The sequence below is a fragment of the Hemitrygon akajei genome, chromosome 6, assembly GCF_048418815.1.
Source record: "Hemitrygon akajei chromosome 6, sHemAka1.3, whole genome shotgun sequence".
Lineage (NCBI taxonomy): Eukaryota > Metazoa > Chordata > Chondrichthyes > Myliobatiformes > Dasyatidae > Hemitrygon > Hemitrygon akajei.
Genome location: NC_133129.1, coordinates 25673129 through 25688629, shown reverse-complemented (window position 1 = coordinate 25688629; position 15501 = coordinate 25673129). Strand labels below are relative to the sequence as shown.

At 41.6% G+C, this 15501-nt stretch overlaps 1 protein-coding gene across 1 annotated transcript; it reads left to right on the top strand.

Moving 5' to 3' along the window:
- Positions 1 to 4526: 4526 nt before the first annotated feature.
- Positions 4527 to 9748, top strand: hmgb2a (high mobility group box 2a). Its single transcript, XM_073048004.1, has 5 exons — positions 4527 to 4667; positions 6830 to 6992; positions 7078 to 7220; positions 7300 to 7474; positions 9134 to 9748. Exons 2-5 carry the CDS (start codon positions 6843 to 6845, stop codon positions 9308 to 9310), a joined length of 645 nt encoding a protein of 214 aa, XP_072904105.1. The 5' UTR covers positions 4527 to 4667; positions 6830 to 6842; the 3' UTR covers positions 9311 to 9748.
- The last annotated feature ends 5753 nt before the right edge of the window (positions 9749 to 15501 follow it).

The window sequence follows — 15501 nt, the reverse complement described above, 5'->3', positions numbered from 1 at the left end:
TCATCGATGACTACCCAGCTTACACCGTACAGTGAATACTGGATGTGCGCTGCCGAGGCAGGGGTCTCCAGTACCTCGACGATTGGGAGGGATATGGTCCTGAGGAGCGCACCTGGATCCCCTGCTCCTTCATCTTAGACTCTTCCCTCATCCGAGATTTCCATCGCGACAATCTGGGCAAGCCTGGTGATTCGCTTGGAGGCTCCCATTGGGGGGGGGGGGGGGGGGTGCGGGGTACTGTCACAGTCCCGACCATTAATTCCCCATGTTCTCCTAATTCCCTTTGATTGCGGCACACCTAATTCTCATCTACCCTGCAGCGTAAATATCTCGGCTTCGCATCCACTCATCGCCAGATCGTTGTTTCAGCCAGTGTGGTAATTCACATTCCCGGCCGCTTAGGATTGTGTATTCTAAGTTTTACTTCAGTACCGAGGTTTACCTGTGTAACTCTGGCGCTCCGTCTCGAGATAAGTATTGCCTGCCACCTGTCTCCTGTTTGCCGTTCAGCTCCAGCCACGTTCACGCCCTCGTCTGCATCCTAGCTCTATCTCCATGCCAGTGTCCTGTGTTTAGGTTCGCCCCTTCTTTGCAGCACCATCGGGGAAACGGTACCACAGCATAAAAGGCAGGACCAACAGACTCCGGGACAGCTTCTTCCACCAGGCCATGACACTGCACTGATTCTTGAGTATTTGGATAAAACAAGTTCTAATTTCGAAAAGAAAAAAATTTAAATATTAAGAAATCTAAACTTATATGGTTATAGAACAAGGTCTCAGCAATCAAGCAATATTTTGGAGCAACCTCCTGATTTTGTAATTTTTTCATAAAATATGTATTTTTCCTGTCATTACTTAGTTTTTGTCAACACAGTCAGACACAATAAAAAGCTAATTATTCCTATTTGTTTAGTCTTATATAGATTTAGACCTTTTAAATCATTGTGTCTACACAATAGGTACACATATACGCTGTTGAATGTTGAATATTCACTTTTGTTCATTTTTTTATACTATTTCACATGTACTTTAAAAACTCTTACATCATGCAACTTTTATCATTAGCATTAAATATACAAAATAACAATTTTGGACATAAAACACATTTTTAATTTTAAAGAGACAATTACTTCAATAAATCAACTGCTTTGGAGGAACAAATTGTAAGCATATTAATTTAAAACAAAGAAAGTTCCATCTGACGGTGGTGACTGAGACCTAATTACAACAAACAATTCCAACCTTTTCACCACTCAAGTCAATGCTGCCTTGCTTAACAACTTTATTTAACAATTTGGTACAACAAATAATATTTACAGAAGGATAAAATGTACATGACAAATTGTTAACAACAACGGTAAACAGCAAAGGTACAACTGCAATGTTTAAGTATAAACATCAGAAAACACACCAGGAACTAAAAAAAAAATTCCATCGATTTCTGGGCTTAAAAATCTTCAAAAATGTTCAGTCAGCTTTATCAGGAAGTAGACGATTAATATGCTTCTGCTCTATGAAGTCCATGACGTCAGCAAACAGGTGGTAGATCTCCCTCATCCTGCTTGCATGACCCGGTGATGATGGCTCCATCAGCTTGACGACAATATCTTCAACTGGTACAAAACACATATCCTTTCCACCTGGTTTTGGATGGAAGCATGTGTTGGGCCCATGAGGGTGGAAAAACTCCACTTCAACATCTTGACAATGAGCATCCACAGTGAGAGCCTTTGCTAACCACCAATTTTGGTCATAAACGACAGCAAGCCAATCTCCACAATTAATGACACTAGCAGATGTCATAGTCCCATCAGGACCACTCTGGGGTTCCTGCTTCATTTCAGTCTGCTGAAATGTTGTTGGACTGAAACACTGGCACATCTGTGGCTCACTGCAGAAATGTGACAATGATCTGCAATGGATGCCGTTTCCGTAAGGTATGACCTGATGGATTTTCCTCGTTGCTGGTACAGGTTTTAGTGGTTGAGAAAGGAGTGCATCATATGTCTGCATGTCACCTTCAGCAATATGATAGAGTTGAGAACTGCAAAGGCTTCTCCCAACCATCTCATGGCAGATCTTTCTCTTACGCTCTCTTGACTCTTGCTGTCTACGTTTCCATGCCTTTCCCTTTCATTCAAATCACTGATATAGTTTTTATCTTCTCATCCTCTACTTTCTTCTTCCATCTTTGCTTTTCCTTTCTCAGGTATTCCTCCTTTAACTCTGGCTCACGATATATTTTCTCTCTCCGCTTTTTTTGGTATTCCCTGTTTCTTCACCTTCGCTCCTCCACTGATATCTGCTGCCTAGCCATAACTTCCTAAAATACATAAAAGGAAGGCCAGAATTACATGGAATTACTATGACATTCTGCAAAATTACTATGAATTTAATTGTTTAATTTGGTGAGTGCTTATAAAATGATTATGGAATGGTGCAACTAAATGCATTTATGGTTTTAGTCATTGGGGATACATATAGTAAGGAAATATTGTAGGCCTGTGCGTGGAAGAAATAAAGGGAAAATTATGTATATTAAGAAATAAAGAGGTTAATGAAACACTACAAGCCATATTACTATTTATTGTGATCAGAAATTATATTCCAGCCTCCAATGAGGATGATTTGGATGTTTTTGTCAACACCGTCAAACTATGTGTCACCGTCAGACAGACGGTGCTAGCTGCCTCTGGCCTCTACTTAAATTGCATAAATTTATGTCATAACTTAAAATAATTCTTTCTATATAAAAGAGACAGTGTTGACACGTCATGGTTATGACAGTAGCAACATCAATAAATATGTAAAAATTATTGGAAAAAATAGCAAACTTACAGGAGCTTCTTTGACTTTGTTGCATTTAGTAGATGTGGACAGTGGAAATGGGGTGCTCAGGAATATAGTTGACCATGTGGTTGCCTGATTTTTTTGGTTTTTTTATATAAATATCTGATAGTGTTGACAAAAGTTTGGGGCACATTTTGAGCAATCACAAAATAAAAGAAAATATTGTTGAAAATTCACTGATTTTAGTTTTAAAGAGGTTTTTCACTCTACTCTTTCATCTGGCATATATATTATACATTTTTAAAAAAATTTCCACACTTTTTTATCAAATTGAAATGGTAATCTCTTTTCTGAGGACAACTGATTATGTGGGTACTGGGCTATCATATAATTTATAAAATTAAAAACAAACATATGAAAAAATGTTGCATTTGTGCGAAAGGGTCAGATGATCGACCCTGATTATTTTAAATAAGAAAATGTTATTCATTTTCAACAGAATTAGCACTTTTCTTATTGGGATACGTTTTCGCCAGTCTCAAGAATCAGTGACTGATTAACTTACGCTGATTTGACTGTATTTCTATGTTACATTGACAGTTCTATTTACTATAAATGACAACGATTGCACATTTAGACGGGGACATAAAGATTTTTACTCATGTATGTGAAGGATGTAAGAAATAAAGTCAATTAAATTCAACCATTTAATTCAACAATCTACTGGGGGAAACTCAGCTTGAGGAGTTGAGCTGCGGTCTTCTAACATTTCATTTGCTGCTCCAAATTCCGGCATCTGTAGTCCGTCTCCATTTAATGTTTAACTTTTTTAAAGTTCTGATGCAAAGTAATTTACTCTTAAGTGTTGTCTCTTGCAAAGAGAGGTTTGCAGCATTAAAAAAAAAGTGACCGTGTTGAAAATCCTCAACAGTGGGAGAGAGCAAAAGTCAGCTTGCAACACAAAAGACGGATCTTGCCACAGGACGTGAATTATGGAAGTTTGAAAGATGCCAGCAGCGAGAAATGGCACAGCTCCAGGGTGCAGACTGGTTTATTCCAGCTCTTCCCTCAGCTCTACATATTTGGCGCCTCGTCTCCTCCTCCAACGGAGGTTACTGCGCCTCAGAAGGTACTTTTTATTGGCTGTGAAGGCGCTTCGGGGGACGTCCTTAAAGGAGTTGATAATAAACAAACCAAACCCTCCCCAAAGTGAAGAAACACAACTGGTTAGTGCGGGTGAATACAATGGCTGCATAACTGCAACCCGCGGGGTTACGACTAGGTATTTTTTCCTCTCTATGGGCTGCATTCGAGCCTGTCCGACATTAGCAGTGCCCTTGAACCTCGGCTACAAGGAACCCGCCCTTTTGTCTCCGCTGCCGCGCTCCAGCGTTGCCGCTCCGACCGTTTTTTTTCAAAAACAAACACGTCACGCCCTCAACTGAATAGGTGGGCGTGATCCCGCTGCGCGCCGACCAATCGGTGTCTCAGCCTCCTGACTTTCGAATTCTGCGCGAGGCGCTGGCCGGCGAGGCAGACCAATCAGACGCGACCGCCTGCGATTCAAACTGGTACATCCCGTAGCAGGACGGGGCGGGGGAACGACTGAGGGAGATGAAGTCGGCGGGATTGAGAAACGGTGTGAAGCGCAGACTAGCTTGCTGGCTGCTATGCGCACGGGCCAATAGAGGGGCGACGAATCCCCTCCGGCCCGCCCCCGGGCCGGGCTCCCGACCAATCGGCGCTGGAACTGCGCCGTGATTGACGGCGTTGGGGGACGGAAACGTAATGAAGTTAGGGTGAAGCGTATCATAGTGAGAACCAGCGCCCTGTGTAGCTTTGTAGTCTATTGACGCCTTGTGTAGTGTGAGCCTGGTAGGTATCCCTATGTATATCGCTGTACGGAGTGTGTGCGCGGGATATTTTATTTACTTAAAAAATTCTGCTGAGCCTTTTTGCCTCTTTCCCAACCCCTTTTGATCGATTTTCTCTTATTTTTGATGAAAAGAACGTTCGAGGAAGTAACTATTTTTTTTAAAAAAGTGCATTAAATTGTCTTATTTGCAAATTATTTGCTTCAACGAAGTGAATTTGCGAAACGTGTATTTTTATTATTGCATATTTTTTTAAGTGGAGAAAATGCGCGCGAAGCGTTTTTTAAAAAAAAATACACGCACATATATATATACATATTCTGCAGTTGCGAATTAATATAATGTGTTGATGTGAAATGATGCGAAGTGTAAGCCGGAGTTGGAGAGGGGCGAAGTGATGATGGAAAAGGTGGTGCGTGTGTGTTCCTTTCTCTGGGAAATGGCCGCCTCTGGGTTGCTCTGAGCTTCGATAATGCAAAGTGCGCAGTAGTTGCTGACCTGTTCTTCTTTTCTTTTAAGAAATAAACGCAGTTAAAATAATATGTGCCAGTCTAGTCATTTTGCGGACTGATTTGAAAATTGCATGCAGTTGCTCGTTGTTTGAATTCGGCTCTCGTATGAGCTCCCTATGTCTTCTCTATTGCTACTCCATCTGCTTGCTGTATTGTGTGAGTGTGTCTGTAAAATGGAGGTGGCTGTACTGGCAGGCAGCTCCTACATCTGTTACAGCCCGCCCTTTTCCTTCTGTTTTCTTTATCCTTTTGCTTTTTCGGTCCTTTTTAACGCTTAATTGTCCCCCCTGTTACTGCGTTTTTTTTCTGTATTTATATATAGAACTTGAGCTTTTTCCAATAAACGTGGAATCCAATCTTAGGGAAAGTTCTTGAAGTACAAATTTGCGTGAATAGCACGTTCACTTTAAAATACTCGATTTAATTAAATTTCGGCTACATTTTATATTGGCTTTTTATTTAAACCTGATGTGTAAGTAGTCTCTTCATTAAATATAACTTGTAAACCCACGCAATAGATTTTGCTTGTTTAACAAAATGCGTCGAAAGTTAATAACCGTTCAGTTTTGCAAAGAATTCGTTGTTCCATCTACAAGTTTGATGAGTGAGCACTACTTTTGTTTACAAGAAAGAGTTTTATACCTCCCGGATTGTAATGGGTTTAAATTGCGTTATATTTTAAAAAGGCAATATGCTTCATGGACGGAAGGTCTTGAGTATTTTCATTGTTCAAACTGAAAAGATTTTTTGTTTTTAAAATCTCTAGATGACTGTGAACAACCCTTTTCATTCTGATTAATGCGTTACATATGCATTAAACACTGACTTCCAAACAATGTTTTCATTATTTAGTCTCTATGTGATAATCTTGAGCATTTTGAGGTTTTTTTGCCGGATTTTTTTCCCCTTGCTGACATTAAGAGGCAGCGTTTGAAGTTGACCAGAAAGTTTAGTGTTTTATATTGTTAAGCGGACTTAACGGTAGACAGTTCGGGGAACATGGCAAACAATGCTAACCATTGTATGTTAAGTGAAAGGCGCACCGGCATTTTCACAACTCAAGGCAGCAACTATTTTTCTTGTCCGTGTTTTTTTTTGTTTTTAATGGGACCTATGGTGACCGGCAACAGGAAGCATAGTTGTTTACGGCACAGATGGCTTTTGACTCACTCTGTCTGCGCTGGAGCAGTCAAGCTCTTAAGTGCTTTTTAAGTAGTGATCTGAATTTAAAGTGTCCACAAAGATGAGTACCCTTTATTATGAGCTTTTTTAAAAAAAAACCAAACTCAAAGCCATTCCCCAAAGTAAACTTTGGCTTCAATCTGTAATCCTCCTCAGCTACGAAAATTGTAGTTGGAAAGCAACTTGTCATGATGGATTGATTCATCCCTCGCCCAAAGCTTGAGCATTACGTGGGCATTCTGTCGTGCAATGCAGTCAGTAATAATGTATTTCAGTGATTTCCAAGCATTAAAGGTAGGTAGCTAAATGAGAAGCACGGAAGACGTCCGAGGTTGCAAACTCTTGTACTTCACGCTGTAGTTGGTGGCTTAAGAGATTACCAAAGGGGAATATTTTTTTTGTGTTTGCATCTCATCGCGAAATACCGATTTCACTGTGGGTAGCTGAATACTTCTATTTCGTATTGTAGATACAAACCAATCATGGTTAGAAAAGATCCAAATAAGCCTCGGGGCAAAATGTCCTCGTATGCCTATTTTGTGCAGACTTGTCGTGAGGAGCACAAGAAGAAACATCCGGAAGCCAGTGTCAACTTTGCAGAGTTTTCAAAGAAGTGTTCTGAAAGATGGAGGGTGAGGTATTTTATGCTGTTTTTTTTAAAATACCCTTCCAAATTTTTCTGTGTATTTGCAATGAATTAAATAGTTTTCTTTTTAGACCATGTCAAACAAAGAGAAGGCAAAGTTTGAAGACCTGGCCAAGAGTGACAGGGCCCGTTATGATCGGGAGATGAAGAATTATGTTCCTCAAAAGGGGGACAAGAAGAAGAAGAAGGATCCAAATGCTCCCAAGAGACCACCGTATGTATTTTCATTTTAGGTGCTTGAGGGAATGTTTCTCTAAATGGAGTTTTTTAAAATAATGTGTTTATTCTTGCAGGTCAGCATTTTTCATTTTCTGCTCTGACAAACGTCCAAAGATCAAGAGTGAATCTCCTGGAATGTCCATTGGTGATGTTGCAAAGAAACTGGGAGAGATGTGGTCCACAGTGCAACCCAAGGATAAGCAAACATACGAGCAAAAGGCATCCAAATTAAAGGAGAAATATGAAAAGGTAAATGAGCCTTGGATTTTAATTGTATTGGAAACCTGTTGTTTCCATTTATTGTCTTGACTTTGTAAAGTTTTGTGAGTATAATGACGATCTATTCTCAAAAGTTAAAAATTAATTTGTGATGAGGGAGGATGGAGAACAGTATTGTACATTTGCTTAGTCTCTCATCACCTCTGAATTAGTGAGCTTGCTATAGGACCTTTGGATTCTGTTAAGCTCATGTTTTCATCCTCAATATACACTCAGTGGCCACTAAATTTTTACATCTGTACACATCTTCAATTCAAATATCCAATCAGCCAATCATGTGGCAGCAACTCAATGCATAAAAGCGTGTAGACATGGTCAGCCGTTTAGTTGTTACAACCAAACATCAGAATGGAGAAGAAGTGTGATTTGAGGTAGTTTGGGTAACTCAGAAATTGCTGATCTGGGATTTTTACATAGTCTAGAGCAGGGGTTCACTGGGTTAATGGTAAGTCTCCATAGCATAAAAATATTTGGGAAACTCAGACTATAGCTTACAGAGAATGGTGGGAAAAGCAAAAAAAAACACATCCAGTTCGGTGGTGGGCAATTCTGTGGTTGAAAGTGTGTTAATAAAAGAGGTCAGAGGAGAGTGGCTACCTTAGTTTTAAGATGACAGAAAAGTGACTGACTCAACCACATGTTACAACATTGAAGTGCAGAAGACCAAGTTATGATGTATTGTGCATTCTTAGAAGTGGATGTGCTACAGCAACAGAAGACCATGAACATACTGTACGCTGGCCATTTTATTATGTGCAAGAGATACCTAATAAGTGGCCATTGAGTATTATACATTTGTATTCATTCCATATTGGTTTTCAGTTCTTCATCATTTCTGCTGAGCTCAATTTTAAAGTATTCCCAAACAGCACCTTCAGCTATGCTGTTTACTACTTTGTGTTCCAATGCATTATTGATGTATGCTTGGTCTTTGCTGCTTCCTAGTAATCCATCTTGTTGCATGCCATGGATAGTGTAGGTTTGTTCATGAAGAAAAATATTTAAATAATCTAATCCTCATGTAATGAATCTGCAAATAGGGGCTGTTGACAAAGATTAACCAATAGAGGTGAATTTGGGACAGCATCTGAATTGTAAACAAAGTCAGTTATTAACTCGGGAAATAGAATCTATTTAAAGAATGGAGAGAACATGTAGAAACAGCAGCAGCTTCTAACTAGTTAGTACTTCAGCAAAGTTGAACTTTTCTGGAAAGAACTGATCTGATCTAAATTACTGAGTGTGGAGTTAACAATTTCATCCATCCTTCAGGGACAAACACACTGTACACTCCAAACACAAACTCAAAATTCTGTATCTCTGAAGTGGGGGGGAAAAAAGTGGAGTTGTCTGCAGACTGCTAGAAAATAATATATAAGGTACACATTGGTACAAGAGAAAGCTTTACAAAATAAATGTTTTTAAGAAGTTGTAAGTGTACTACAGGAAATAGGTTAGTTTGACTGTTTTGGGGGTTGTAATTTACACAAGCCAAATCCCCCCCCAGGGCTTTATCTTTAAACTGTTAGCAAAAGAGTGTAATTTCAATGCTGTGTTTTTGATTTCAGTTAGTACTTTAGTGGATTGTGATTGAAACATAACTTTTCCCTGTTTAAATCTGCTTTTTAGGAAGTTGCAGCATATCGTGCCAAATGCAAGAATGATGCTAGTAAGAAACCTGCTGCCAAACCAGCTCAGGCTGCGAAGAAGAAGAAGGAGGAGGAAGAGGAGGACGATGATGAGGAGGAGGAAGAAGAAGAGGAGGAGGAAGAAGAGGAAGAAGAAGATGATGAGGATGATGATTAAATAGCAACAGATGTAAAAAAAATCTTTGTCTAAGCTTGATCTATTTTTCTTTGCAAAGACAGGAAATGTGAACTCATTTGTAATTTGGATCAATGGCTTAGGTGTAAAGAAACTGTACAAAACTGTGTATAGTTAGTGTTGTATTTTTACACTGTGTAGCCAGGCCCTGTATTGTTTTAATTGTAAGTAGCTGATTTTTTTAAGGCACTGCCTTTCAAGAAGAAAGGGACTCCAGAGTCATGGAATGTTATTGCCTATTTAATGTTTTGTGTGAAAATTTTCAATGACAAAAGTAGAAATTTTCCTTTGTCATGCAGTTAATACCGATTTTTTGCCAATTTTTCTTTGTAGATCTTCCGTCACTACATGTGATTGCTAACTTCTCATGGTTAGATCATGATAAGAATCAATACTTTTTTAATAAAACTGAAACAATAACTTGTGGTTTCACATTCAGATTTTAATGTCAAGAATAAATCATCTGAAGTATCAGGGATATAATGGCAACTGCAAATGAGGTATTCCCGACCAGAGAGTTTGAGATCTCCTGTGTGTACGTCTTTACTTTCATGCTGGAACAATGTGCTTGGTGCTTGGAGTTAAGTATATTCTTTCTAATACAATAGCAGGACTTTGACTTTTTATTACAATCTGATGCTGGTTGAGTAGATTATCTTGGGCAGCAATAAAAATGGGGTCACTGTGTTGGCAGGTTTTTTTAAACAGTATAAAGTGATAGTGGCAGATCCATTGGGGACATTTTAAAGATGAAAGCAGAGTGGAGGGCTGTGTGGGAATTGATTGTTAAGATTGGCACAACATTGTGGGTTGAAGAGCCTGTACTGGGATTGTCTTAACACTTTTAAGCTGAGAATCCAATGGCAGGTATTTTGTGGAATGGGCATTAACCTTCCTGTTGGCAGTGATACTAAATTACACAAGTGAAAGTAGTAGATGTATACAATTTGATGGTGATTTGGGATCTAATCCAGGTTTCTGGAGTTGAGGCAGCTCCGCTCTTCCTGTTTCTGACTGGGTACCAATGCAAAATTTGGACCTGTTTTTTTAATTTGGTGTAGATGGAAGGACCAGTGAACATTTTGCTGATTGTTGCATTGTGTCCAAATGTTCTTGGGACTGAAATGAGGTGCCTGGCCCTCTCCCAAGGCCAGGATTGTGAGGTAGGTCCTGAGTGTTGTTGGAGACTTAGGAAGGAAAGGGTTGGGAATATGTCAGGACTTACAGGTGTGGTGTGAGCCCTATAAAAGTGACTGAAGTACATGGAATTGGGTATGAATTGCACAGGCAATCTGTTGGGTGGGAGGAAGGAGCATTAGATGTGGCCATGTGTGGAAATCTGGTGGTTCACCACCTCAAAGCAAATTGAGGTCCTATTTATCACTACTGGTAACTTCAACCAGGCCAACTTAAGAGAGTCTGATACCACAATGCTGCGAACATGCCTTTTGACCCACTGGGGGCCCCAAACACATGATCATTTCTATACAACTTTATATGTATCTAACAATGCCCTGTCCAGACTTTGGTAAATCAGACCAGTAGTATGTGCCTACTCACTGCATACAAACAAGCAGAAATGGGAATAAACCAGAACAGAAAGCTGTACAGTGCTGGTCTGAGGATGTACATGATTTTATACATAGTTGCTTTAAGTTGGTAGACTAATGTTCAAAGATACCTGCCATTAGAATGTGTGTTGAGGACTGTCCCAAAGGACAACCCAGTTATTTTTGAATTGTAAACTCTGGATTTACTTGGAGATCCAATGTCTTACGCAGTCAAGCCTGCAGCTGATCTCAGGGTGCTCAAATTTCCTCCCTCGTTCCAAAGACACAAGGGTTATTAAGTTGTGGGCATGCAATATTGGCACTAGAAGCATAGAAACACGTAAAGCTAATCTGAAAAAAATCACTACTCATAACTGCAGGTAAGTACAGCCTAAATGACACCATTGTTGGTAATATCTTGGTTTCCAACAATAAGGTGTACAGGAGTGAGATGGATTGGACAGTTGAGAGGTCCCACAACAGCAGCCAACTTGCATTCAACATCAGCAAGACAAGAATTGATTGCAACTTCAGGAAGGACAAATTTGGGGGAACATCCACTAGTCCTCATTGAGTAGTGGAAATGATAAACAGCTTCAATGTTCCTGGGTGTGAATATCCCAGAGGATCTATCCTGTGCCTAACACATTGACACAATAATGACTTGAAAGCAAGCAAGTGATTTCAGAAGTTTCATGAGATTTCATATGTCACCAAAGACTGGCAAATTTTTGTAGATGTACGATAGGTCTGATAGCATTCTGACTGATTGCACCCCAGTCTGGTATGGAAGCTCCAATGCACTGGATTGTAGGAAGCTGCAGAGGGTATTAGACATTGCCAGCTCCATCATGTCCCACCACTTAGGACATCTTCAAGAGGTGGTAAGGAACCTCACCATCCAGGACGTGCCCTCTTGTTACAACCGTCAATGAGGAGGTGCAGGATCTTGAAGACCCACATTCAACACTTTTGAAATAGCTTCTGTCATCAGATTTCTCAGTGATCCATAAACTCAAAAACCACTCTTCTCATCCTTTTATTTTGAAATTATGGTAATTTTATGTCTTTGCATTGCACTCCTGCCATAAACTAACAATTTTCACATTAATGATAATGAACCTGATTCAGATTCTTAGCCTGATCCAAGAAAACGAGTAAACAAAAACAAAATTAGCTGATAGGCCGGGTAGCAAGACTGGAAGTACAGCAGACCTCTCCTGAAAAGGTGAGCAAGAGGAATAATGAGAGAAAAGCAGTAGTCATTGTCTACTTGGATTTTAGCAAGGTATTTCACAAGGTTCACATGGTTGACTGGTCTGGAAGATTAGATCACGTGGGATCCAGGGGAGGTAGCCCATTGGATACAAAATTGGTTGTTGGTAGGTTCTGAGGGTGGTAGTGGCAGGTTGTTTTTCAAATGGAGATCTGTGACCAGTGACGTGCTGCAAGATTCCATATTGGGTACCCTGTTGTTTGTAATCTATATTGATCACTTGATTGAGAATCGACATAGACGGCATGGTTGGAAAGTTAGCTGATGAGTGTTGTAGGGCAGTGGGTTGGAAATGGAATTATTTACATGAAGGAACAAGAGATTCTGTAGATGCCGGAGATCTATTACACACCAAATGCTGAAGGAACTCACCAAATGAGAGAGGTCTGGAGTGGGATGAGGACCATCACTGGGTTCCAGCAAACTAGCAACAGAGGAGCTGAAGGCAGTGTGGACAGGGCCAATGAACTTAACCTGTTCTTCATCAGATTTGACACTGTGGCCCCTGCCCATCCCCCACATGATTCATCTGTTGTCGGCCCCCAACCAACACATACTCCACTCTCCCTTCCTACCCCTCCTCACAGACCCCCACCCTGCTCTCATGACTACACCCCTCCCCCACCTGAAACCACCACAGTGGGATTCACAGCTGAACAGGTGAGAAGACAGCTGAAACATCTCCACCCAAGCAAGGCTGCAGGCCCGGATGGTGTCAGCCCCAGGGTACTCAAAGCCTGTGGCCCCCAGCTATGTGGAGTACTTCACCATGTCTTCAACCTGAGCCTGAGTCTCCAGAGGGTTCCTGTGCTGTGGAAGATGTCCTGTCTCGTCCCTGTACCGAAGACGCTGCGCCCCAGTGGCTCTAATGAATACAGACCAGTGGCATTGACCTCCCACATCATGAAGACCCTGGAGAGACTTGTTCTAGAGCAGCTCTGGCCTATGGTTAGGCCACACTTAGACCCCCTCCAGTTTGCCTACCAGCCCCGACTAGGAGTTGAGGATGCCATCGTCTACCTGCTGAACCGTGTCTACACCCACCTGGACAAGCCAGCAAGCACTGTGAGGGTCATGTTTTTGACTTCTCCAGTGTGTTCAACACCATCCGCCCTGCTCTGCTAGGTGAGAAGCTGATAGTGATGCAGGTGGATACTTCCCTGGTGTCATGGATTATTGATTACCTGACTGGCAGGCCACAGTACGTGCGCTTGCAACACTGTGTGTCAGACAGAGTGGTCAGCAGCACTGGGGCTCCACAGGGGACTGCCCTGTCTCCCTTTCTCTTCACCATCTACACCTCGGACTTCAACTACTGCACAGAGTCTTGACATCTTCAGAAGTTTTCTGATGACTCTGCCATAGCTGGATGCATCAGCAGGGGAGATGAGGCGGAGTACAGGGCTACGGTGGGAAACTTTGTCACATGGTGTGAGCAGAATCATCTGCAGCTTAATGTGAAAAAGGACTAAGGAGCTGGCGGTGAACCTGAGGAGGGCTAAGGCATCGGTGACCCCTGTTTCCATCCAAGGGGTCAGTGTGGACATGGTGGAGGATTACAAATACCTGGGGATACAAATTGACAATAAACTGGACTGGTCAAAGAACACTGAGGCGGTCTACAAGAAGGGTCAGAGCCGTCTCTACTTCCTGAGGAAACTGAGGTCCTTTAACATCTGTCGGACGATGCTGAGGATGTTCTACGAGTCTGGTGGCCAGTGCTATCATGTTTGCTGTTGTGTGCTGGGGCAGCAGGCTGAGGGTAGCAGACAACAATAGAATCAACAAACTCATTCGTAAGGCCAGTGATGTTGTGAGGGTGGAACTGGACTCTCTGACGGTGGTGTCTGAAAAGAGGATGCTGTCCAAGTTGCATGCCATCTTGGACAATGTCTCCCATCCACTTCATAATGTACTGGTTAGGCACAGGAGTACATTCGGCCAGAGACTCATTCCACCGAGATATAACACTGAGCGTCATAGGAAGTCATTCCTACCTGTCGCCATCAAACTTTACAACTCCTCCCTCGGAGTGTCAGACACCCTGAGCCAATAGGCTGGTCCTGGACTTATTTCCACTTGGAATAATTTACTTATTATTATTTAATTATTTATGGTTTTATTTTGCTATATTTCTACACTTTTCTTGGTTGGTGCGACTGTAACGAAACCAAATTTCCCTCGGGATCAATAAAGTATGTCTGTCTGTCTGTCTGTCTGTCTGAAATCAAGCAGCATCTATTGAGGAAAATGAGCAGTTGACATTTTAGACAAAGGTTCTTCATTAGAACATGAAGAGTCTTAGCCTGAAATCTCTACTGTGAGGACAATATGAGTGAGGTTGATGTTCTGGAGCATCTTGATGTTAAGGGAGAGGAGGTGTTGGAGTTGTTAAAATACATTAGGACGGATAAGTCCCCGGGGCCCAATGGAATATTCCCCAGGCTGCTTCATGAGGCAAGGGAAGAGATTGCTGAGCCTCTGGCTAGGATCTTTATGTTCCCATTGTCCACGGGAATGATACCAGAGGATTGGAGGGAGGCGAATGTTGTCCCCTTGTTCAAAAAAGATAGTAGGGATAGTCCGGGTAATTATAGACCAGTGAGCCTTACGTCTGTGGGGGGAAAGCTGTTGGAAAAGATTCTTAGAGATAGGATCTATGGGCATTTAGAAAATCATGGTCTGATCAGGGACAGTCAGCATGGCTTTGTGAAGGGCAGATCGTGTCTAACAAGCCTCTTTGAGGAGGTGACCAGGCATATAGATGAGGGTAGTGTAGTGGATGTGGTCTACATGGATTTTAGTAAGGCATTTGACAAGGTTCCACATGGTAGGCTTATTCAGAAAGTCAGAAGGCATGGGATCCAGGGAGGTTTGGCCAGGTGGATTCAGAATTGTCTTGCCTGCAGAAAGTAGAGGGTCATGGTGGAAGGAGTACATTCAGATTGGAGGGTTGTAACTAGAGGTGTCCCACAAGGATTGATTCTGGGACCTCTACTTTTCGTGATTTTTATTGTGGGGGTAGAAGGGTGGGTTGGCAAGTTTGCAGTTGACACAAAGGTTGATGGTATTGTGGATAGTGTAGAGAATTGTTGAAGATTGCAGAGAGACATTGATAGGATGCAGAAGTGGGCTGAGAAGTGGTAGATGGAGTTCAACCCAGAGAAGTGTGAGGTGGTACACTTTGGAAGGACAAACTCCAAGGCAGAGTACAAAGTAAATGGCAGGATACTTGGTAGTGTGGAGGAGCAGAGGGATCTGGGGTACATTTCCACAGATCCCTGAAAGTTGCCTCACAGGTAGAGAGGGTAGTTAAGAAAGCTTATGGGGTATTAGCTTTCTTAAGT

Bases quoted from the DNA above. Each gene is read 5' to 3' on its own strand.
- hmgb2a (XM_073048004.1), top strand. From the start codon at position 6,843: ATGGTTAGAAAAGATCCAAATAAGCCTCGGGGCAAAATGTCCTCGTAT. The intron at 6,993-7,077 runs GTGAGGTATTTT...TTTTCTTTTTAG, and splicing joins AGTGTTCTGAAAGATGGAGG to ACCATGTCAAACAAAGAGAA. The intron at 7,221-7,299 runs GTATGTATTTTC...TTATTCTTGCAG, and splicing joins AATGCTCCCAAGAGACCACC to GTCAGCATTTTTCATTTTCT.